We start from the raw sequence: 24,798 nt of genomic DNA on the forward strand, positions 1-24,798 counted from the left end.
CTGGCGACGTCGACGTCGACGCTGACGTCGATGTCAATATCGATGCTGTTGACGAATCAACATAACGGCAAAGCAATTGAGAGACCGACAAGTGTCGTCTATTGCAGGTATCAATTAATATCGCTGTTAGGACTCTGTTAATTAACAGAGTCGCTTGCTGTTAGCTTTAATCAATTACATTGCTGTCCAACTGCATAGGTTAAATATTTAAACTCGAGCCTATTTGCCTGTTTGAAAAGGCAATTAAATTGTATTTGGGCTTACTAAATACAGTCTAATTTCTCAAACATTTTAGAATTCATAATTTTCGTTCATTCAAAGTTTGACTTTTGTAATAAATAAAATATAAAATATAGGTATCAAGAGTTTGATATTTAATATGATGAAATAATCACCAAACGACTACAGTAAAAGTCTACAACAATAGTTCAGTTCAGTAGCATACACATTCATTGAATGTGAATGCAGTTTACAATGTATAGTTACAAATAATTATAATTAACAAATGTTACAAAAAACAAAAAAAAAAAACTGTACATCCTAAGCTATATATATGATGAATACTAAAAAATAAATATATATATACTAAGTTCGTAATTATAGTAAGCTCACAGTTATATCTTAAAGTTGAGTCTTACGAGTGTCTTAAGAATATATATTGTACAGAAAGTGTATTGAACTCGTAGACGTATGTCACTTGGATGTCTAGGCTAATTTAAGACTGGAGGATCGTCGAAATAGGTATGCTGACTACTCCTCTGGTGGATTATACGGCTTTCCAAGGATCCGTCGAATCATCGACTCCACAATCCACATGATCAGGGCGATAGCTGTCAATAAATTAATGCTGTGGATTGTAGCGCTGTATCCGAAAGAGTTAGTGATGATGCCTGCAGAATGGGACGATGTTAGAATCATTTTACATAATAATAATTAATAATTGGTATATGGAACATTCCATTGATATTTACCTAGAAGCGGGCCCATGATTGAGGAGAAGAACGTATTAAAGATCAGCTGAAGTCCAGAGGCGGCGGGCAGACGGCGCAGGGGAACATATGATGGTATTATCAAGGGTGAGAATATGGTACGGAAACCTTTGCCAAATCCAATGAGTAGAAAGACGGCCACAACAACATTATAGGATGTCGTCATTGTGACGATGACGCGACCAACGGCAATGCAGATAATCCCAAAGGCGAACAGCACCCGGTTGTCCAGTTTGACCTTCTCGAGACAGATGGGGGCCAGGAATCGCACAGAGATGTCCATGCAGGCCAACAGGGCCATGACCACGGAGCACTGTTGAGGACTATAACCAAAGCTGTTGAGGATGAACGGTGTCAGCACCGAAAAGTTCATCTCGCCAAACATCATGATGCTCATGCCGATGACAAGATTCACAAAGGTCAGATTTCGCAACAGATCGAGGTCAAAAAATTTGGTGATCTTCTGGCGGAAAGTCATCTTACGTTTAGCCTCCTCCTCGGCCTCTTCGGCTACCTGCAGTGCCAGCTTATCCAGCCTCAATGCCTCGGCGGACCTCTGCAATAGAGCCTTGTCCTCGGCGCAGGTGCAACGCAGCAGCTCCTCTCCACCTGGTTTCGAGTAGACGCTCGTCTTGCTGGCATAACGACCCAGATCTTCTCGTTCGCGATTGAAGTAGTTGGGCTTGTAAAGGGCAGCGGATGAGTCATGCTGATGCTGGTGCGGATCCGGCTCGCTAGCCTCCTCCAGTTTGTCCAGATTGTCGCGACTGCCCTTCGTGGCGGATGCGGAAGCTGTCACAGACACCTGACGAAGCAGCACCTGTCTTCGCTCAGAGGCGAGGGATAACTTGGAGCCAAACCAACCATCGTTGGCTCGAGCTAGCATCGGTGTGCCCGGATCTGTGATCTCGTATCCCGGATGCTCTGGATCGTCGTCGTTAAAGAGATACTGCGAGGAGAAGAGGCCACGTTTGGTGCGCTTCTGATACTGACAGTACTTGCACTCATAATCGCACCATGGATCATTTCCCGGCAACAACAAATTCCCATTGGCCTCGAGCATTTCGGGCTTCTCCTTTTCATCGACTCCATCGACATCTGGCTTCTCCGGCTTGCGCACATGTCGCATCACGGGTTGGAGCGTTAGGGCACAGAGTACGGCATTCAGTGCGATGCCAGAATATATTAAAATGGTGCCCTGGGCGCCATAATAGTCCACCAAAAAGTTCGACACAAACGGAAAAATGATGGGACCCAGTCCTGTAATAGTCCAAGAGAATCCCGTGGCACGTCGTCGGCTCTGCTTGAAGTAAGTGTTGACTGCCAATGATACGGCGGCCATGGCCAGGCCAAGACCCACTCCATAGATCAGGGACAGACAGATGATGTACTGCCAGACGGTGGTACAGAAAGCGGAGCCCAATATTCCTAGGAAACCAAGAGTTGTGCCGGCTATAGCCACCTGGCGGAAGGTGAATCTCCGGAACATGGCGCCATTAAAAATACCTGCAAATGGGTAATTAATATTGCAATCTCATTGGCATATTTTTTCAACTTACCGACAAGGGAGGACAGCGTCATCACCACATTCACAATAATTGTCGTGTCCTTGGGATTAAAACCGAGTAAAGTCATTCGTTCTTTATAGATCAGACCGTACTGCTGTAGTGCGGGAAACATGAAGAACTGCGAATGGAATATTACACTTAGTTAGTGCCGCTAAACTTAGCCAGTTGACAAAATATCATACTCACATTATTAAAGCCCGCAGCCAGACATATTACCCATCCCCAGCCGCCATCGGGCGCCACAAAATCGGGACCCAAATCGCTCTTGTCGCGACGTTTCGGTTTCTTTGGCTTCGTCGTCTCATTGTACACACTGGCGTAATTCTTCTGCGTTAACGTTGACTTCTCCATGTTGGTGTTCTTGATAATGGACGGCGTCACAGTTGACTGCAGGCGGAAAAAAAAGAAGAAATTTCGTTGAGTAATGAGTTTGTCATTTTTTATTGTAATGGATTTTTAATTAGAAATCCTCCTAGTAAGTCCATTAAGATAAGCAAACAACAAGCGTGCAACAAAATTTCAAGAATAAAGATCTCTGCTGGCAAGTTCTCTATCATAATAATAAGCCATACTATCTAAAATATATTTTTGGGGGAGTTGTAAGGCAATATTTCGAGTTGAATATTCGACGAAGATACGAGTAGATAATGCCTAGTACTGGGATTGACGATCTGCAGCTGAGATACTGATAAATATGGAAATGCAGCGGAAGGATAAGAAAAAAAAAGATCTGAAGAAAGAACACCAAAAATGATGAAAAGATGTTATAGTTTAGGTAAAAATATTAAAGCCAAATATGAAACGGAAAAGAAATTTAAATGGAGAGAAGAAAAGATGAAGAGAAAGACAAGGACTCGCGATATACAGCAATTTGGAAGTCAAGCTGAGGTAAAGAAGGAATAAAGCGTGTAAAAGATATTTACAGCAGAGATAGAGATAATCTTAGAAAACAACAAAAATAGAAAATATAATCTTTGAAAATATAAAATATTTAGAAACGTTGCGAGTTTGAAGTATAACTCGAATAAATTTCACACCCTACTATTAAATATTACTGTCAAACCACAAACAAATTCCTGAGTTGATTTTAATTGACGTCATTCTCGACCCTCTGTCTATGCGAATAGATTGCAGGCAATCGTGGAGTGGCCTATTTAAGAAACTGATTCAGTTCTAAATTGTCGCTATTTCAAAGGCAATTGTGCTATTAATATTGTTACATGTTTGGATCCTTCTAGCAAGTCATGGCACACCTTGTCATTATTGCCAAATACCAGATAATGCTCTAATTGCAAATTGGTATTGGTATTACAATTGGCGGCATGACAAGGCTATCGCAATGCCTGTCCCATTATTAGGGGCGGGCCCATTATAGGTGTAGTTTTGTAGATTTGATTTTCATATTTTTTTTCCCCCTCATATGGGTGCGATCTATCTAGCGATTAAGTATGCAAAGCATTGCCTAGAGTGGCCAGGAGAAGACTTTGTGCTGTTCTAAGATCAAGGCAGCAAGATGGTGACAGCTGAGGAAATCACTTAGCGGGTGTGCCCGGTTCAATGAGATCACTGCAATGCTATGGAACAGGCTTCATGGGTATCAAATTGAATCACAACAACAGCGGCGTCAAAGACTCGCCATGGAAACCAGAATCAACCGCAGCGACAGACAAGGGGGAATCGATTGCCGTCGTCTTTTGGTCCTTCATAAAATAATAAAAAAAAAGAAGGAGAGAAAAAAATGCTGTAGTTGTAAAAATAAAAATAATGAAGAGACTGTAATATTAATGGGGAGATGCAGTCGCCCTCATTGCTTGACATCCCAGGGCTTCTATTTATGCAGCGATAATTCGGAGACAAACTCATTGACTTGGTCCTCAACTGGTGCAGCCGGTGTCTGAATGGTGGCACTTGGCACTGAAGACTGGAGTCTGGAAACTCAAGACTGAAGACTGAGACCGGCACTTGGATGTCTTCATTCAGATTGAGATAGTGAACGTGATCGTTGTGTTCGTTATTGTCAGTGTTGTTAGCCATTGAACTCCATCGAAGCGTGCCATAAATTGACGCCCGCTGTCAAAGATCTCAACAGACACTGTCAGAGGCAGGAGAGTAGTCCGTAGACTGCAGACTGCAGACTGCAGACCAAGAAAAAGGAGGTAAAAAGAGCAAAGAAGCACTTAACAGCCTCACACACTCAAACCATCGATCAAGTGCGTGTCGACTGTGGGCATATGACAAAACTTTCGCTTAGCTATCCAACGAGTTGAACTGAATAAGCCAACTCAAGCGATCCTCAAGCAACATTTATACGCACAAACATATGTTTATATATGCATTAATACTTTTACTGTACAAGTTGTACATACAGTTACTAAAAAGCCGAACAACAAACAAACAAAAAAAAAAAAAACAAAACGAAATTATCGTTACCGGTTTGCAAAATTGCTGTGATTTGTCGTCGTTTCGATCGTTCGTATTTCGTTTTTCTATTTTGCAAATCATGCCGACTGGACAATAATATACAAAGTAATATTAACAAAACACTCACACACACTCAGGCATTCAGAAAAAGCATTGTCATCGTTAACATTATCATCATCCTATAGTTTTAAACTAAGTTGCTTGGGGAGATCTAAAACCTGTAGGCTAGCGATAAATCGACTGGCAATGCATAGTACGAAGACAACGAGAGAATTCATTAATGAATTTCAAAAATATACGCAATACGAGAAACGATTAAACAAAAGTATTCATAGTATTCATGTTTTAAGCAAATACTCAGCGAGTATTAATTTCATAATCTAATGATGAGGTTGTCAATGTTGTTGATATTCATTTGCTGTTTGTATTTATAATTTCTATTTTTAACGGGTTCTTTTTCGATATTGAATTCTTCTATTATCCGTGGACTTCTTAGTTTGTCTAAATGTTTGGAGTTTTACAATGATCAATCCTCAGCTAGAGCTGATAATAATTTTTAATTGGCTGATAATATATTTTTATAAAAAGAGGCGCCAAGTCGAGTGATTTACTATTAAATATCTATTCGAGAAAATACAAATATCTATTATGGAAACTAGACGGCTTAAGAAATTATATGATAATCGATAATACTTAAAATTTATTGATAATTTCTACACTGCTTATAAAAAAAAAGAACTCCCACAAACGAAAAATTAGTACGCCAAAAATAATGTAAGGAATAACTTCTGACTATAATTCTAGGCTAAGGTAAAGTATAAAATTTAACAAATTTAAAAGTTCATAATCCGAATATGATATATATTGTTTTCAATATGTTACATTTCTTTTAAATTAAACTTTTTATAGAAAACAAAGAAAACAAGTGGCACTAAAACAAATAATGTGTTATATCGATGATCGCTACGATAAGTTGATAAAAACAAAATCAGAGCTGCAGTTCAAACACTTGAGAATATAAAATACCTTAGGTACCGTAATAATAATAACAAGTATCTCATGAAGCTTATCAAACTTTGTCCAGTAGGTAATTAGTCTGACCCGTTGTCTTTTTCATAGATAAAACATAGACACAAAGGCATAAAAATTGCGGGCGGTGTCGGCGCTATTGATTGGGTTTTTGTTCGTCTACATCTTCTCTCTCTCTCTCTCACTCTCTGGGTCTACATTACAGTGTTATCAGTCTGAGGTGACGACGAGTCAGAAGACAAATAGTGAAACACTTGTGTCTCAAGTTCACATATTTGTACACTTTGGAGAAGACACAGAGAACAGGTGTAGCTAAGATGTGAGAGAGCGTGTCTACAGATACATTTACTATCTCTGTATTTGAATCGACATTTGTATCTTGTGTCTGACGTGCTATATTTATCGACACGGTTCAAGCGGAAGTTCAGGCTTCGTTTTGTGTTCCCTTTATTTTTTTTTTTATTTACGACTATTTCGCAAGCCAATTGGCAGCTTGTTCGCCATTTAATTGAGATTAATCGAACGGCTCAATTTTTCAATTATACTCGCATGTATATGGCTATACACTAAAAAAAATGCGAAACGAAATCGCACAATTATCATAGGCTTCTATTTGTTGTCTTAACGTTCAATAAATTTATTTGTATATGCGGATTCTTTTACTATAGAGCTACCAATTTATGTTTAATGTTATTTGGCGCAGTGTAGTAGAATAGGATCGTCAATTGCGCTCTTCATTTAATTTTGTTCACTTCGCATGTCGTACAATTAAATTGTGTCAATGAATGTTGATTAAAGCCGTTGAGTTACGCACACATTTACAGTTCATTATTGATTGTGCTCTAATGGGTTTTCGAATCGCTTTATCGAGATACATACGTGGGAATTCTACCATTAATAAAATATGTGTACATTTTATTAGCTAAAAAATCTAGAACGTGATATCTTTGAGGTGGTAAACGAATAAACTAATGAGTTAATTAATTGATCAGTGATCTAACAGTGTTTAACTAAAGTCTATTATAATATAACACTTAAATGATTTTTTATTTTTCATTTTTTGAAGTAGATCTGACAATGATTTAATTACCATGGTAGTGGATTAATCGAAGATTACGCAATTCAATAATATGTATTTAATTACAATCAGCTGATATACAGTGATCTTTGCTGTATTCGTTTAGTAAATTGAAACGACTTAATCTGTTCCAATTAAAAGGAGCTTATGTAATACAATAGAGAATTAGTTGAACCCTTTGGCTACGTTATAGCTAAGATCAGCTGATCTTAAAGTTTATAACGTATTGTTATTGCAGTCATTGATTGTTAAGAGATTTAACTGTTTAAGAGAACTGAAATGAGAGTAAAAAACATTTTCTGCACTGCTGCCAAAACAGCCTTTTTTTTATCGTTTATCGGGAGGTTTCAAAGTTTATTATATTAAAGCAAAATAAATAAATCATAAATTTTATTTTGTGTTTTGTTTCTATTAAATCTAATCCTTATTAAGCATTTTTTATTGAATTTTTCCCTATTTTCTTTATATTACTTTTTTTAAAGTCAGTTTTGCTCAGCAGTGATTTTCTGGAAGAAAACAGAAAGTTAATCGACTTTTTTTTTAATTTGTAGAGTTGAGAACTTAAGATATTGGATTTGAACAACTAGCCTTAAAATTCCCAGCAGTCGTTTCGAAAGACAATTTTCTATTCTTGGACTATGATAGTTCATAGGGCTCCTAGCTGTCTGGTTCTTTTGGATTACGGATTAGCTATTCCATCAGCTTGGGTGTCAGTGAAGCGCATTTTACATTTTACATTTTACATTTCACATTTCATGTCATTGATTATGGGAGGTGTGTAGTCGTTTGTTGTTGCTGTCGATGTAATATGTTGTTGCTATATTTAGCTGCATTTCGATTATTGTTATTGGCCTGCGTGCTCAGATTGTGCAGTTGCAGTACAGCTGCGTACAAAGGTTGCCTCAGTCCTCAAACAGTTCAGCCACAAAATAATCCCAACACCAGGCGCATTCTCACATGTGTCACGCCATTGTCCCCGTTCCATGCCATACCGTAGCTTATAGTTTGCTTTGGTTTTGGGTTAAGGTTTGGGTTTTAGGCCCCGATGTCAGTGGCGAGTTGCTTATTTATGCATTTAATGCGCATTTCAAGTCATTTCATTTTCTAGACACTTTTCCGTATATATTTTTTTTTGTATTTCTTCTCGCTATGCCTTCCCAAATAAACTCACGTACTTCAATTTGACTCCGGTAAAGTGTGTGCGTTAAGTGTTTCTATGAAGAAGAGAATGCGACTGAAATTCAATCCGAATTGCAGCCAAAGCCACTTGAGGCATCTATCCCAAAAGTTGGCCCCCTTACCCAATGCTAATTCCACTTGGGTGTGCTGTCAAACAATATGAGTGTCCCCATTTGTCAAACAAATAAAAGGAATACTCCTATTCCAAAACAATCTATCCCATCTATCCATCAGACTGACTATTAGAGCTCATTATTTATTGTACATGTTTTGTTGAAAAACATCAAATGTATTTGCAGCAGAATCTTATCGACTCGAATGCCATTTAAATTCGATTTCAATCTATGCAATAACCAATGAGATAATAGTGCCCGCTTATAGTATTTAACTTTTATCGATGGAAAGTCAAATGTATATATCAGTGGAATCATTTATAATCCGCATTTGCATTTCACGTTTGTTCGTTTCGTAGGAAGAATTGTCTGCACTGCGAAAAAATGTTTAGCAGCTCTGTGCAAATTACTAACATAGTTTTCCGCTTTATAATTCACTCATTTGCACAATTGCAATCTAAATTTACTTAAGTATGTTTTTCTGAGTGTACCACACCTAGACTGTGTGACATAATAAAGTTTATTTATTACGTTTGTATTGATAGTACAGATGTGTTACTATTGATTATCAGAAATCACAAAATCAAAGAGAAACACAGAGTTGATATTTCTCCTGGCATAGGGTATATGCTGCTACTTTACATAGGAAAAACACTGAATAACTAAATAAGATTTCAAGAGCAAGCTACCGTATTCGTAGCTTTGATTATTTTTTACTTCTGAGCAAGATGTATACAAGATACACTTATTTAATATACCCATTTATGCTCAAATTATTATCATGGGGTATAAATTAAATGGAAATATTTTTGCTAATATGTAAAAAACGTATTAAATGGCATGGAAACAATTTCTGACCTTTAATAGAAAAGGAATTCGAATTATGTTTGTATATATCTTTATATGTACACGTATGTATATGTATGCGTATACTGTGAGCATACATATTTAGTTTAATTGGTCTCATTATGTTAAAATTGACAAGCATGCAAATGTCTGAAAGCATCTACAAACTGCAGCAGAAAATTTCTCAATTTTTCAAATACGAATCAAGCAAAAACAGCAGTTAAAAGCTTTAAGCTTAAAGCTCTGTTAATGGTTAGCAAAAAATGTCTGATTAAAGGTTGTGCTTGCAGTTTTCTTATCAAATACCAATGCAAAAGCTTTAGCAAACCTATTAACAAACAACGTAAGTCACTTAAAATTAGCACCATTTGTTTTAACAACACTTGAAATACAAATTGCCAAGTGAGATAAATGAAAATAAAGCATTATAAACTTAAAAATAATATGCGAATAATACTATAACGAATTTTTTCCATATGCAGATATTCAACTTGAAGGCTTTCTTAAGTATGTAAATTCGTAATATAGGTAATGTTGGCTGGTTAATTTGATTATAACTGTACATGTCAACCAACCGATGTCAACCAACTTAACACGAAAAAATTGAAGTCACAGATTATTGAGTAAAGAAAGGATGCACAAAAACAAAAATAACAAAAAAAAAAAAAACAAGATTGGTAATTCGATTTGGCGAACACTTTTTACGCTGCTTGGCAAACCTTTTACAAACTCAATTTTGTCAGGGCCCGCGGGAACCCCCGTTAAGGCCAATGTTTAGGGCGCATGCCCCAGACATGGCTACAGGTATTTTGTTTTTGTTTTGCTTTTATGAAACACTTGTTGAGGCTGCTCTTGCTTGTTGTTGATGTTGCTTTTGCTGTTGTTGTTCAACCTACGCGACAAATTGTTGCTGCTGCAATGTTAATACTCACACTCAAGAGTTTTGTTGTAGGTTCTTCAATTCAACTTGTTAAAATTAACGTTTTTTTTTCTGGGACTTTGACTTTTTTAATAAAAATCGTTCACTGATAAACACATTCACATAGACGCACACATAAACTTAGAAAAAAATGTCACGATAATATTTTGCTATTTAATTTTTTGTTTTGATTCACTGTTTGAACTTTTTATAGACAAGAAAATAATACAAATATCAGCCGAGTGCTAACAACTTTACGACTTATGCACTGTTAATCTCGTTATAATGTTACTTGTTAATGTTAACGCTAACACAACTGTAATTACGTGTAAAGAGCCTGCACTGGTTCCGCTGCTGGCCGTTGTCGTTGTCGTTGTCGTTGTTAACTGCTACGCGTCCAGCACTCGACTTGTTTGCCACAAGGCAGTGCTGTCTGCTTTATAGCTCTATACCCTACACTCTTAAGTGCGGCTGTCTGACGGGCATGATGGCTGTGTGCGTGAGATCGATGTATGCCTTCTTTGTTTCTTTTTTCACTAAAAATAGTAAATCCAATTTTTCTCCGTTTTAACATATTGCTTTCAAAATGTTTAAAAAAAATAACACTTGTTCGAATAAAAGGGTAACCTATTGAAACACAAAAGATAGTAAATTCTATTTAAAAAAAAAAAGCAAGACTATCCATATTTATTTAGTCGAAATATTATCTTTATACAAAATTTTTGAATTAAAAAAATTCTTTTTATTTACTTTATTTCATTGTTTATATGTCATAATATCAGTGAGTGTAAATAATGAATTTTTTTCTTTTTTTTACAATTTATTCACTTATAGTAACTTTGAAAGAGCGAGAGCTTCCACCAATATTCTTCGCTAAATTACGATATTTGTTTAATGATTATTCCTTGAGTTTTATTTTTTGTTCAAAAATAATGATTGTTATTGCAATTTTTATAATAAAACTTAAACTAATTATAATTTATGCATAATTAATGACGCATTTGTAATGTAAGTAAATTTGCAAATATTGAATTCAAGTTCACTGAGCTCAATAAGTTAAATTGCGTACAGGGTGTTCTAAGCGTCGTGTTTTATATTTTCTATACGCAGGCACACACACCTACACACACACACACACATGCATAGACGCGCATCACCATCACAACGCTGAACAGAGCAAAGAGAGCAAAACGAATGGCAGTGACTGCAAAATATTAACTGTTAACCGAATGCGTGGGTTGGCGACTGACAAACCGGGCTTCGTAGACAGGAGCACACACTGCCTGAAGATCAGACCATGCACTTGACCACTTCGCACGCTCTCTCCCTCTCATTTTTATTGCTCTCGCATTGCAATTTGCTCTGTAGAAAGAGTAACAGCAGTACCAACAACAACAACAACAGACATTCATATGTGTACTATACATGCATGCATTAACATTCTGACGTTGAAACTATCAATGTTAAGGCTGTTCGGTTGGACGGACGTTCGGTCGACGGGCGGAAAGCGGCACTTTGATTTTAACACTGACGACCGTCTGTCGAAATCTTTGAGTTAATACTGTGACCAACTGCTGCCATCGGCGGCCACACACACAACACAAATCATAGATAAAATCAGGTAGATAAATAAACCAAAAGATTGATGGATAATTAACTGTAACTAGCAATTTCAATAGACATACAGATGTTTAACTCAGATTAGTTTAGTTTCTCAATTTCAATTGAAGAAAAATTATTGAATGAATGTCGCATTCTAATCAATTGATATACATATGTATATTCATAATCAGAAAGTGACGCAACGCAGTAATATAATTTTGTTAATAAACTAACAATAATTTTGAATCAGTTTCCATTCTCTGATAGTAGATAGATATATGTATGTACCTACACTCAGGGCATGCATTGATTGATGACTTCGCGTCATTAGCGCTCCCCCTCTTCAACCTCTCTCACTGTCTTTTGTACTTCCCTTTCTCTGCTATGGTGGCGCCCTCGGTGGTAACAGGTGGTTTTGTCGCGTCATAAAGTCAATTACAAAGCACATAAAAGAAGATAATTATTGTATTAAAATATATAATGCCTGTCTACAATGAAATACAAGCTTTTTAATAGTATAGTATAGTTTAGATTCACGTATGTGTGTACGTTTGTACAAATGCGGATATAGTGTGCAATTATCGCAAAATGAATACATACAAATATTGTGTTTGGGAAGCTATACATATTATTATTCACCATGAGAATTCAAAATTTTAAATAATAATAAGTTTCACTCACTCGTCATCTAGATCGAGGGTGGTCATCAAAGTTTTCAAGTCAGCTTTAGAGTTATCTACATATGTTTGTTATCAGTATAGTACATCCATTTCCAAAAATAATACGCTTCATTTATTTATTATGAATCACACTTTAGTATCATAATGATAAAGTAAATTATCAGGGGTGCCACATATAGCCCTGTATATGTATTTTGTGCAAATTACCGCAATAATGATTATTGATAGTGGATTGAGATACAAAGTATTATGCTTGTAATGTTTTTTGACTATTTTTGATTCCTTATCTTTTTCTTCCCTGTACCAATGAGAACTTAAATAGGGTATACTTCATTGATAAGACGAAAAGACAGAAATCTAAATAATCAAGGCTGCAAACTACCAACATTTTTAAAAATATTTAATCTTTATGTAGGATGGTATCCATATACTGTATGTATAAGTAAGCTTAGAAATGCTTGAAATACTTTATAGCGACCGATAAACATCCGATAATTAATTTTCAATTTTTTTTTTTTTCGATTTTTTAATGGATTTAAGCAGATGCAGTCAGAAGCCAAAAATTGTTTCAATACAAATACACTCAGATAATATTGAAGATATATTTTTACTCAGGTAGAAGTAGGTAATACTGATGATACAACGTACATAGGGTATTAGGGTACGTAACCTCACGACTAGAGATTTCTCACTTTTTTACTAGTTATTTTTAATATGACTCTCGTACTTAGAGTTCAAGTATCAAAGCCTAAGGTTTGCTTATTATCTGTATCTGTAGCAGTGCACGCGTTTTATTTGTTTTAAGCTGCTTTGATGTATCTAATTTGCACTGACACGTAAACATGTTTGCATATATGTATTTGAATATGTATATATTTAAATGGAATATTTTATAGTACGGAAAACATCGTTCGAGCGTCATAATTTATAATTATATCGTCTTGGAAGTCGTCAAATAGCTGACCAGAATAAGCCTTTTATTGTTCTTTTATTCTGTTTTGATAGAAATTATATAAAAATATTAAATACATAATAACTGATTTTATAATCTTGAACTTATAATAATACCATGAATTTGTATTTAAAAAAAAAAAATTACAAGCACTTGTTATATTTATATTTAGTTTATTGTTTAGATAGTTTTAAATATATGTTTAAAAATGTACAGGCTCTACCCTGTACTTAAAATAATATATATAGTATCTGCTTTCACTATTAGAAAATAGTCCGATCTTTGCCTTTAATTAAAAGATTTTGTTATGAATTGTCCTGAAATTTGTTGATTTTCTAAATCTGGATACTCAGGATAGAAGAAAAATAATTTTATTAGATTTTTCGGGACTACCCTCAATGTTTAAGGCTCGATCAAAGTCAGCTGCCATGTGAACTGAAATTTCTTTGCAACTTGCAGATTGAAATCTTCAAATAATGCAGAAACAATTTTCGCAGAGAACTTGCACTAAATAATAGGCTTTAACTTTTAATATAATTACTATTTTAAATTTTTAGATACATGGCTATTGGGAAAATAAACATAAAATTTATTAGCCGCTCACCATCAATCGCGGCATTAGGGTATCATTATGCCGACTACAGCCATTAATTACTCATTTAATTTACCATGGCTTTGATAAGGGCAATCAATTTCAATCAAAAGTGCAAATAAATGCTTACTTACATAAGGACATAGCATTAGAAATCCAAGAAATAGAACTCAAGCCATTAGAGGAAGGGCAAAGTCCAGAATTTCAACGGTAGCAGCTCTCATTTGCCACAAAACAAATATTTGCACGTTAATTTAGGCGAGTCACTAAACGAGATTCAGTCAAGTCCCAAATGAGCCATAAAGATAGGACAAATATTTTTTTATAAAGCCGTTGGAATAATCATACACGCAAATATTTACAATTAAGAGCTCACTGCTTTTTTTTTAAACATATTCATTGTAATGCGTCAAATTGTGGCATATTCAAAAGTCATTATTCGGGACTTTCTACCTGACTCATAGCAAGTGAAATATTTCAAGAATATTATTTGTGGTATTGCATTAAGTATGTACAAGTACTCTAGCTGAATTTTTGAGTTTTGTCAATTTGTAGTGGATTGAATTAAATAAAGTCGTCTTTAAACTTTTGTTGAACTATTAAAACGCACTTATTAAATGCAAGTATATGGCAATGTCATTAACTCGTATTTCAATGTTTATTCGATGTCTGGTTGTTACCTATGTCGATTAGGTATACGACCTATTGGGGCTTACTTGCAAATGGTATCCTTAGTTGGCATTTTCAATTCTTTAACGATTTTATGCAAATTCTTAATTTAACTGCCACTTTTTTCCACTCAGCGTCGTCTACGCAGTGGAGGATGCTCATATCTGCGGTTAGTTTATTGACCGAGTTCAGGCGGTAAATGACAACCAGACAACCAGACAACCTGACAACAACGAGCGAACGAACAACCCAATAACCGGTTTATTGGCCAAACCAAGATCAGTTGACCAGCTGGGGTAGAGTAAGAGTAAGGCTCTTCATTAATCAGTCAAATTTAAGCCAGTCAAAAGGGCTAGTATTTGTAATATACATTTTATATATACATACATATATATGCTGGGCTCTTGGCTGCTCACACACATTCGCACAGACAGCACGTATTTCACAACTTTGTCAGTAAGTTGCGGCAATGCCCGCCACGCTATCCAATTACCGGCAATTGCATGACACATCGCTCAATGATGAGCTGCCGGCATGACTTGACATTTTCAAGGCGCGATAGAGCCAATTAATGCTCAAGTCGAAGACTAGATATACTCGCCTTCCTTTTTAACATTTGTCATTGTTCAGTTATTTGTTTGCAAGCATTTTTCAAAAAAGTAAAGTTTTAGTGAAAATTATTTTGTTTTTTTTTTGTATTCCCAAATATTTAATTAATAGCACAAAAAATCGCTATGAAAAAATGTTTAAGCTTAGAAAGTCTTAGGGCCGGTTTTTCAATGTCTTCTTAAATTTTATAAAATAGATTAATTCAAATTTGACATTGATTTCTATACATTTTACGTCAAAATATCTGTTGTATAGTTTTCAAACCCCTTTAATATAAATTGAAAACAATTCCATTTTTTAATGGTACCACATTATTACAAACATTTTCAAATTGATTGTTAAAAATCTTTTATTTAAATTAATAACCCCCATGCTCACCAACCTGTTCCAGCCTATAACGCAGTTCCACTAAATTATTGTTAGTATATTTTGTAGTAGCATTATTAAAATACTCAATAACTAGATTTATTTCGAAAATAGATTTCACATATTTTCTCTATTCCTTCAGTCTTAGTATTTTTGGAATTCCAGACTGTTTAAAAGCTTCTTTAATTCGTTTTTAGCAAAAACTTAGTATTATTTAAATACTAACAGCACCACATAATCCACATATTTACGTAAAAAGAAGTCCGCAATTACAAAATTTCAACCTTCTGTTTGGAAAACGTATCAAGCTATCCCAACTGCCAACTTGATGGTATGGTCGCAACAACCCCACTTAATGTAGGGTGCTAAATAAATTGAAATGCCGCTGTATACAAATCAAATGAAAATTGATTGGGGCACGAGTCAACAGTTAGTAGAGAATCAAATACTCGTTAGATCTTCAAATTGGACATCTTACGCATATTATTAACAGTTATTATAATTATTAAAATTAATTTGCTACATTCAATTATACATAAGTATATACAACATGTACACGAATGATAAACGTGCTCAAAAAAAAAAAAACATTATTTATATATAAGTTTATATACAGGTGTGCCACAGAATAGGAAAGCAACTGGAAATCTCGCTAAAAAGTATGGAGTTTGGAGTTTCGCCTTCTGTGGCATCCCTCATAATAATAATAATAATAATAATAATAATAAATCAACAACAACAAACAGAAAGCTTTGCTAAACTACACATTACGTGGGATGGGAAGGAGTAGGTGTTGGAGTTGGATGTGATTGTGGAGTTAGAGTTGGAGTTGGAGTTTGAGGTGAGCAGGCAGGAAGGCAGGCAATCGTCAATATCAGTACTTGAAGGCTCACTTGAGGCCCGGGGATTTGGCACGACGGGCTCGGATGCAGTCCTCCAGATACCACAGCGCAATGGCCGTGATGCACAGAGCATTGAGACAGTTGAGGGTGAATGAGTAGCTGGTATTATCTCTGATTAGACCTGCGAGATAAATTCGATTGGGAATATTCGTTTTTTTTTTGTCTGATTAGTAGCGCGACATGACGTGCACAGACATGCTACAGATTACTCACCAATCAAAGGACCAAAGGCCATCGAGAATGTGCCCGACATCAGCAGCTGAAGTCCAGCGGCAGCAGGCAAACGCTTCAGCGGCACATGACTGGGTATAATCAGGGACCAGAAAACGGTACGAAAGGCCTTGTTCAATCCCAGCCATAGAAAGATGGCAATCATCACATTAAAACTGGTGGTCATCGAGAGGAATACACGACCGATGCACATGCCCAATATTCCGATGACAAAGAAGGTGCGATTACTAAAACTGAATTTGCCCGTGATGAACGGTATGGCGAATCGAATGATCAGATCAAAGAATCCCAACAGCGACATGGCAGACGCTGTCTGATCGTTGTCAAAGCCCAGATCATGGAGAATATACGGCGTTAGGATGGCAAAATTGATCTCCACAAAGTTGATCAATGTGATGCCAACGGCAAGATTCACATACGTGATGTCCTTCAACAAATCGAGATCAAAGAAAATGGCGATCTTCTTGTAGAATGGCAACTTCTTGCGACGCTGCTGCTCCATCTCATCCTCCAGCTGCTGTTGCTCCTTTTCCGTTAGCTGAGTTGCCGACTTCGGCGGTTGCTGTTGATCCAGCTCCTTCACAAACTCGTACACCACTTCCCCATGATCGTTGGGCTCCTCCTTGATGCTGTGGCTAAGCGAGATGCTGCGCTGCTGGCGTCCAGTGGAGCCTCGGCTATTTAATCGCTTCAACTCGAAATGTCCATTCTCATTCGATTGTTGTTGCTTGTCCCAGGTGTTGACACGATTCCTTGTACCGCTGCTGTTGAGTGAGGCACGTGATCCGAACCAGCCGTCGTTGGCTCGTGGCAACACTGGTGTCTCTGGCTCCACCACATGCTTGATAATGTCATCGTCCTCATCCTCCAAATGTGCCTGCGTCTTTGCCGGCTGCAGCGCCTCAGCATCCTTGTCCCGCTTCTTCACATGCCACTTAACCGGCTGATAGACCAACGAACAGGCGATCGTATGCAACGAGGCGCCGGCAAACAGCATCGTGGTGCCCTGGACACCGAAGCACTGCAGCATATAAGTGGCAAAGAAGGGACAGACAATGGGTCCCATGCCGGCAACGCCAAACTGATAAGCCGTCGCCGTGCGTCGCTTCACCTTGAAGTACGTGTTGACTGCCAGCGAGGAGGCCGATGTTGTCAGACCCCGTCCGAAGCCATAAAAGATCGAGAAGCTGAGCAGATACAGTGTGAACGTGTCCGCAAACACCATCCAGAAGAGACCCACAAAGGTGAGGACCGAACCCACCAATGCCACCACACGATACGTATATCTACGGAACAGTGGACCATTGAGAAGACCTGTCGATGGATGAACAAAACATTAAACAGAATTTCAGCAGAACGATTTTTGTAATAGTCAGCTCAAGCTGGGGACATTCCGAATTCGAAAATCGCTTAAAACCATTTTTTTTTCTTTTTTTTTGACACGGTTATTATTATTATAATTATTATGAGCACGCTACATGCTACTTTAAGCATTTTTTGCGTCATTTCAAGAATAAACAGAACAGGTAAGTTACAGATTTATTTTAACATGGCAGGGTTCGAACCCAGTTATTTTTCGACAAAAAAAAAACATCTAAATTTCACTTTGAAATTAATATTTCTGACAAATTATTCTAAAAGTTTAAAATTTAAAGCTGATTGCAACGTGGGAATTAAAACTCCTATTTTCTGAATTTCACTTTTAAATCAAATTCATTGAAATATTAAAAAATTGAAATTGACAAATTAATAAAGAAATTCAAATTAATTTTAAAGTAAAATTTGCAACATTCAACAACAATACTTTTACTCTGTTAAAGATATTTTCTTAAAAATTTTTAGAAAGCTAGATCAGTTAAAATTCTAAAAAGGAAAGAATTCGATACATGTCCCGAATTGATTTGATAAGTTTTCACGCGGAAGATCGCTAAGAAACTCATTCCTTGACTCACCCGTAAAGGCGGAGACGGCAATCTGTGTGTTTATAATGGTGGTCAGCTGGGAGGTGCTGATGCCGAGCATCTCCATTCGTCCACGAAAGATAATGCCAAACTGTTGGGCCAATGCGAACGTCACCAGCTGCAATGGAACAACGTGGATATGGATCAATAAGTGATCCTCAAATGATCGATTCGAATACTTACAATATTAAGGCCACTGGCAACGGCCACAACCCAACCCCAACCTCCATCGGGCGCCACAAAATCATCTCCCAGATCGCTTTTGTCCCGACGTTTCTTCTTTGTGGAATGAGAATGTGTTGTCTTTGTTGTAATTGTTGTTGTTATCTGCTTGGATGGTTGTTCATCATATTTTGATTGTTGTTGGCTCTGCTCCTCGGTCTGCTCCTTGGGCACATTCAGTCGTAGGGCGCTACTGTTATTGTTGTTGTTGATATTGTTGTTGTTGCTGCCCGGGCCACTGATGACTCCAATGTTGTTACCAGTCATCTTAACTACTAACTTTATTCTTGCATCACTGGGTGGTCACTGATCTTTGGTGTAGAGTAGGTATTCTCTGTGTCTGCAACATAAAGATGAATAGCATAAGATTTACAATTAATTGTATGAGGCGAATGCACCAAACTTCAAATCTATATTTAACTATTAGCAAGCCTCGCATAAGAGTATTTGGCGCCATTTAGGCGCGACTTAATAACTCTGTGTCTAACAGATCGCATAGACCATAGCCATAGGTCGAAAAGTAGCACAACTAAAATCATTAACAAATTATGCATATCATTGGGACTGTCTCGCCTCGATATTGCCACCGCATATACATAAATACTATATATAAAATAAATAAATATACTCAATTGTTGTTTCATCAATGATGTAACTTCTATTATACAGAGATATATTCAGAATATACTATAGAAAGCTTGTAGTTGACGACAACTGAGATCTGTTGCAATCGTGCCCCTGTCACTGAAATGTTAAAATGAACATATTCTAATTCCGATCCAATTATATATGATACAATTATTTGTTTTCAACTAATCATTACTTTTGCAACTATATATATGTATATAATTTATGAAAGCTTAGAGAATGTTGAAATTAGAGAGAAATTAGATCTAAGATCAAGAATTTTATTGTGATCGTTCCCAGGTCTAGGAAATTGCATAGTAAAATAATCCGATATATAATACATAATGAAATACTTCACCCGCAAACTAATTATTTCAAAAAATGATGAAATCAAGTGGTCAGATTGAAGACAGCTCAAAGAGTGTTTCAATTAATAAAAACTGAGACATAGAAATCTGTTGCAATTGTTTTAACACCACATGAGTCTCAAAGTAAATTTATCCAACGATTTTCACTATATAAATTGATACCGTAAGTGCAGTGCAGATTTTGTGGACCCCATTTGACGTTACCAAACCAGAGGGCCCTTCAACTTTCATAGATACGATCCCAAACACAATGTTCTTTTAATTAACTTTAAGTTTTTTCTTCGGAATGTTTGTTAATTTCTTGAATGTGCACAGATAAGATTAGTTCACATATGTGTGAGTTTATACTATATTTATTTCATTAAAAGTAAATAATTATTATAAGTTTTACTATCAGATCTAATCGTCACATTAATGTTGATTTTTTAATCGTGTTAGTTAATTACTTTGCGATACTAATTTTTTTCATAACTGTTGCATAACTATATTAACTGTATTACTTGTGAACTTTTAATTAATTGTCAGATTATTAACAGAACTTGGGATCAGGCCTCAACGATCCAACCGAACTCGACGTTGTCACTGATTGAACTGACCACAAATGATATTTCGACTGCTCTCATTTTTTTTTTTTTTTAACTTAATTGAATTCCTGTTATTTTTTTTTTCTTTTGGGGTGAAAACGTGACGACCGCAAAAGTAACACCCATTATATAAATAACCCGAAAAAAAATACCATAATAAAAAATGTATAAAACAAAATAAACGGCAATTCGCTGTTATTCTCGTTGTTATCGCCGTGTTGTAGACGCCAAGTTGCGATTTTTTGGGTTGGAATTTGTATCGAGTTTGGTGATCCACAAATAAAGCTGCTCACATTGGGTCTTGAGACTTTGAGTCCTCCGATCGAGTGCATCATAAAAGCGGTGACCAAGTGGCCTGAACTCATAAATGCATGTGCCGACACCAAATGGGGGCGATATCGAGTCAAAGATATCTTCGTATGACTCGTCATAAAACCGAACAAACGCGTACAACAACTGACAACCGAACACTGAAAATGGCACGCGCTGATAAGCCAAACATTTCCACTTTGGCAGCCTGCGTAACAGTCTACTTATAAAGCTCCAACGATATCTCCCAATGAGACGGGACTGACGACAGCGAACACGATCGCGAGCGCGACAAGAAATCGATCGAACGACTTACGGAAAGTTTTCTAATCGAACACAGTATTTTACGAAGATCTAGATTTTACGAAAATCTGAATTTTACGAAGATCTAGATATACTCGTACATATATCTGAGCCTGCATTCAAATCAATGTTTGGATTTTTAATTGTACGCGGCAACTTGTGCTGTTAATAGTTCCACAATCGCAGATAAACTGACCGTACCAACTATCGGGAGGCATTACACAGATTATAAGCTAAACACTTCCGAGTTCGCTCTCTTCGGATACCCAACACCCGAGCTTCGAGCCCCGGGAATCGTGTTTATATTGCCCGTTTGTCCCCTTGTCCGGTTGTTCATGCAATATTATAATTATAATGCAGCATTTTGTCAGTTAGTGAAGGTCGCTTATTCAATTTTTGCTGTTATTGTAACTACAATTATTTTGCAACTCAAATAACGTTATAAGAAATTAAACAAGCTTTTAACTGATGCAACAGTGGGTGACATAAGTAAGCATAAGAGAATGCAAAATTGAATAAAAATATTTGTTTCACTGCATAAGCGGTTTTCATTCATTCCTCTACAAAACAATTCTCACAGCAGCTTAAATACTTTATCACAGTTTGATGAACCTTAACCCTCATATAATAAACTTAATAAAATGAAATGTATGAATGTATGAATCAGTAAGGGTATACAAATAGTTTCTCGAATATTTTCATTGTTTATTAAGCTATTTGCAATAAACAATTGGTATATTCAGACAGGCATTTCAAACAAATCTGAATCCAAACATAACTTTAAATATTTTTTTTTTATCTAAAAAAAACACCTACATAAGACAGAGGTTTTTCAATCAGACAATATTATTTATATATACATTATAAAGGATATACTAAAATGTAACACTGTGACAGTAATAATTTATTCGATGTTTTTAATGTAATGAGCAAAATATTGCAGTTATTGTTGTCAGACCATGGTCTCCTGATAAGACGAATCAGCTCAGAACGGTTACTGTCATACTGAACCAGAAACCTTGTCAAAGTAATCAATCAAAAAGCACGTGGTTAGGTGACGATATCCATGGGTAGTCTTACACTTACACCCGGTACCGTCAATTTCAAGGTGACCAAAACGATATAAACTCCGCATCGATTTACCATTCAATCAGTTTATTAAAGAAAAAAAAAACCATACTTCCGCAAACTTATTTAAATTGTATAAAAAACACAAATGAACAATATGTTTAAAAGAATTTCTAACCCTTGAGAATCTATTGAGATGAGTTTGAAATTCATCTTAATTTTTAATTTCCTATATATGATACATAACGTATACGCCTAATATATTATCAATTGAATGCCATCACAAATCATCAGAGAATGACAAAACAGTAGTAAATGTGCATGTGGGAAAATTTGTAGACTTCAAAGTCCCAAACCAACCTTATTATTTATGAACTTAGAATACTGTTGAGCTGATTAACTGTATAACAACAGAGTTAAGAACAAACATTTGTGCTAGAGGCTCTAATTTATATGAGGCTTTTACTAAAGCGCTATAAAGAAGAATAAACAAAAAAAACCTATGCTTAGAGTACTCGAATAAAAAGTACCCTGTTTATTCTGTAGAATATCTTTGTTATTTATCATTCGAATATTGTACAATTTCAAGGAAACAATATTAGTAAGCAAATAAATAAGTAAGCCAAATACCACAACATTTACTATAAAATTAAAAGTTAGCCACGGTGTTATTCAAATAAAACCAAACTATGTACATACCACAATTTATTGATTCTGAAAGATTAAGTCAATTGCCTATAAACTTTATATGGTTACAGTTGACTTCCGATATACATACATGTGTTACATAGATAAACACAAGTATATTGTACACACTCTGAAGGTTATTTACAGGGTATAAACACTGTATTTGCACAATAAAACCGCAACACTAGTGAATTATGCTAATAAAAGTGTTTTACAGCACGCGGCAGGCGGTGCTTGCTTTATGTTGGCCACTGTAAACTCAAACACTAGCAATTAGCAAATGGCGGGCAATTCGGACAGACTGACAGGCAGAGTCCGAGACAGAGAGAGAGAGAGAGAGGGAGAGGCTGACTGGCAACAAGGTGTTGTTGGAATGCGCGTGCGCGAACGCAATGTCAAAAGTTAAATCAGTTGAGGACTTTGATTGATGACTGATAACGACGACACCTGAGGTCTGCACCGATAATACCTATAATTGCTTGGCCATGTAACCAACCACATGCTACATGAATCACAATATACATACATACATACATATAAATATATGTAGTACATACATATATACCCGAATATATGCAAGTATTGTTGGTCGACAGGATCTTGCAGACAGACACGTGTCTTAGCCTGGCCCAAAAGGTTAGCCAACAACAAGTTAATTAATGCTTAACTCTTAGAAATACATGAACTTTTCACGTCACACACTTAGCCGGCATACGTTTTATTTTTGTTTTCGAATGCTTTCTGTTGTTGTTTTTTTAGTTTTTAGTTAAATTTTGTTGTTGGTGTTGTTATTCAGTGCGTCGCTGAGTTGTGTTAACGTAACAAAAAAAAAAAATGTAAAACAACAGAAGACGACTTTTCCGTAACGTTCTCCAGCGCGAACTGAGCTGAACAAATTTGTGAATTATAGTATTAAACACCGAAACACAAAGACATACACACAAGGGCGCTCATATGTACATAAATATACCTCTCTCTCTCACTCTCTCTCTCTCTCTCTTTACCTACATGCGTGTGCGTGTGTGTGTGTGTGTGTGCTGTGCTATTTATTTGACACATGTATACAACGCCATTCTCATTCATTTACTTTCGCTTTTACGCATGTAGTTGTGGTATTTTGGTCTTAGGTTTTACCGCCTCGCCTCTTCTTAATATTCGGCATTAGCTTTTTGGGCTCGACTGTTTAAAAAACACACAGAATCAACATCAATTTGCATGCACATATATATATTTATATATATACATATGTTTATATGTATTATAACATTTTGTCTGATAAGAATTTTTGCGCTTCTGCTGTATTTATTGCTGGTATTGCTAGCTTCGGAGCGGGAAGTGATTATCAGTAAAAACACACTCACACAAATTCAGTCTCATATGGACATAAACATGTACTACCTAAATTCATATTCATAAATACATTACGTTAGAAATACCGATTACAATTTGATTTGCTCATGGGCCACAGTGTCTTCAGATTCATTTGTAAATCCAACAGACTAAGCCAACTTTATAAAACATTTAGCTACAAAATAAGATTTAAGCATTATTTTCTTAAATTAAAACACAATTGAAAGTAATGATATTTTAATAAGCTGAAAAAAAGTATTGTTATAAACATTACATTTACCTTTAAAAGTGTTTAGCATTTAACACTTATTTATTGTTGTAAGATTTCATAAAATTGTTACTTAGTTATTTTATTATAGATTTCAAAGCTATTTTTATTTATATTTTGCTTACCGTGCAAATTGCTCACATGTCACTGTGCGTCTCTCGTATCTGGCAAATAGCCCAAAGTTATCTTTGTGAACGCATCCATTGTCAAGGGTATAGCTTTTATGCAAATGAGCACACTACACATACATACATATATTTATGTTGAAGCATATCTATGTATAATTATATGTGTGAACATATGGAT

General features: G+C 36.1%; 2 protein-coding genes across 5 annotated transcripts; both read right to left on the minus strand.

Annotated features, from left to right (window-relative positions):
- Positions 1–353: 353 nt before the first annotated feature.
- Positions 354–10,564, minus strand: LOC117782431. Of its 2 annotated transcripts, none has more exons than XM_034619526.1 (5): positions 10,469–10,564; positions 2,744–2,944; positions 2,549–2,675; positions 972–2,495; positions 354–890 (listed from the first exon to the last, which is right to left on the minus strand). In XM_034619526.1, the coding sequence occupies exons 2-5, from the start codon at positions 2,906–2,908 to the stop codon at positions 751–753; spliced, it is 1,956 nt and encodes a 651-aa protein (XP_034475417.1). In that variant the 5' UTR covers positions 2,909–2,944; positions 10,469–10,564; the 3' UTR covers positions 354–750. The 2 variants fall into 2 exon arrangements, with proteins under 2 accessions (XP_034475417.1, XP_034475416.1); XM_034619525.1 differs by having other exon boundaries at positions 10,156–10,564.
- Positions 10,565–16,069: 5,505 nt separating this feature from the next.
- Positions 16,070–23,754, minus strand: LOC117791465. Of its 3 annotated transcripts, none has more exons than XM_034631229.1 (5): positions 23,590–23,754; positions 18,890–19,268; positions 18,698–18,824; positions 16,728–18,059; positions 16,070–16,635 (listed from the first exon to the last, which is right to left on the minus strand). In XM_034631229.1, the coding sequence occupies exons 2-5, from the start codon at positions 19,193–19,195 to the stop codon at positions 16,502–16,504; spliced, it is 1,899 nt and encodes a 632-aa protein (XP_034487120.1). In that variant the 5' UTR covers positions 19,196–19,268; positions 23,590–23,754; the 3' UTR covers positions 16,070–16,501. The 3 variants fall into 3 exon arrangements, with proteins under 3 accessions (XP_034487120.1, XP_034487129.1, XP_034487138.1); XM_034631238.1 differs by lacking the exon at positions 23,590–23,754 and adding an exon at positions 22,887–23,324; XM_034631247.1 differs by lacking the exon at positions 23,590–23,754 and adding an exon at positions 20,128–20,240.
- Positions 23,755–24,798: the final 1,044 nt, after the last annotated feature.

This window comes from Drosophila innubila, chromosome X, assembly GCF_004354385.1.
Source record: "Drosophila innubila isolate TH190305 chromosome X, UK_Dinn_1.0, whole genome shotgun sequence".
In the NCBI taxonomy this organism is placed as follows: domain Eukaryota; kingdom Metazoa; phylum Arthropoda; class Insecta; order Diptera; family Drosophilidae; genus Drosophila; species Drosophila innubila.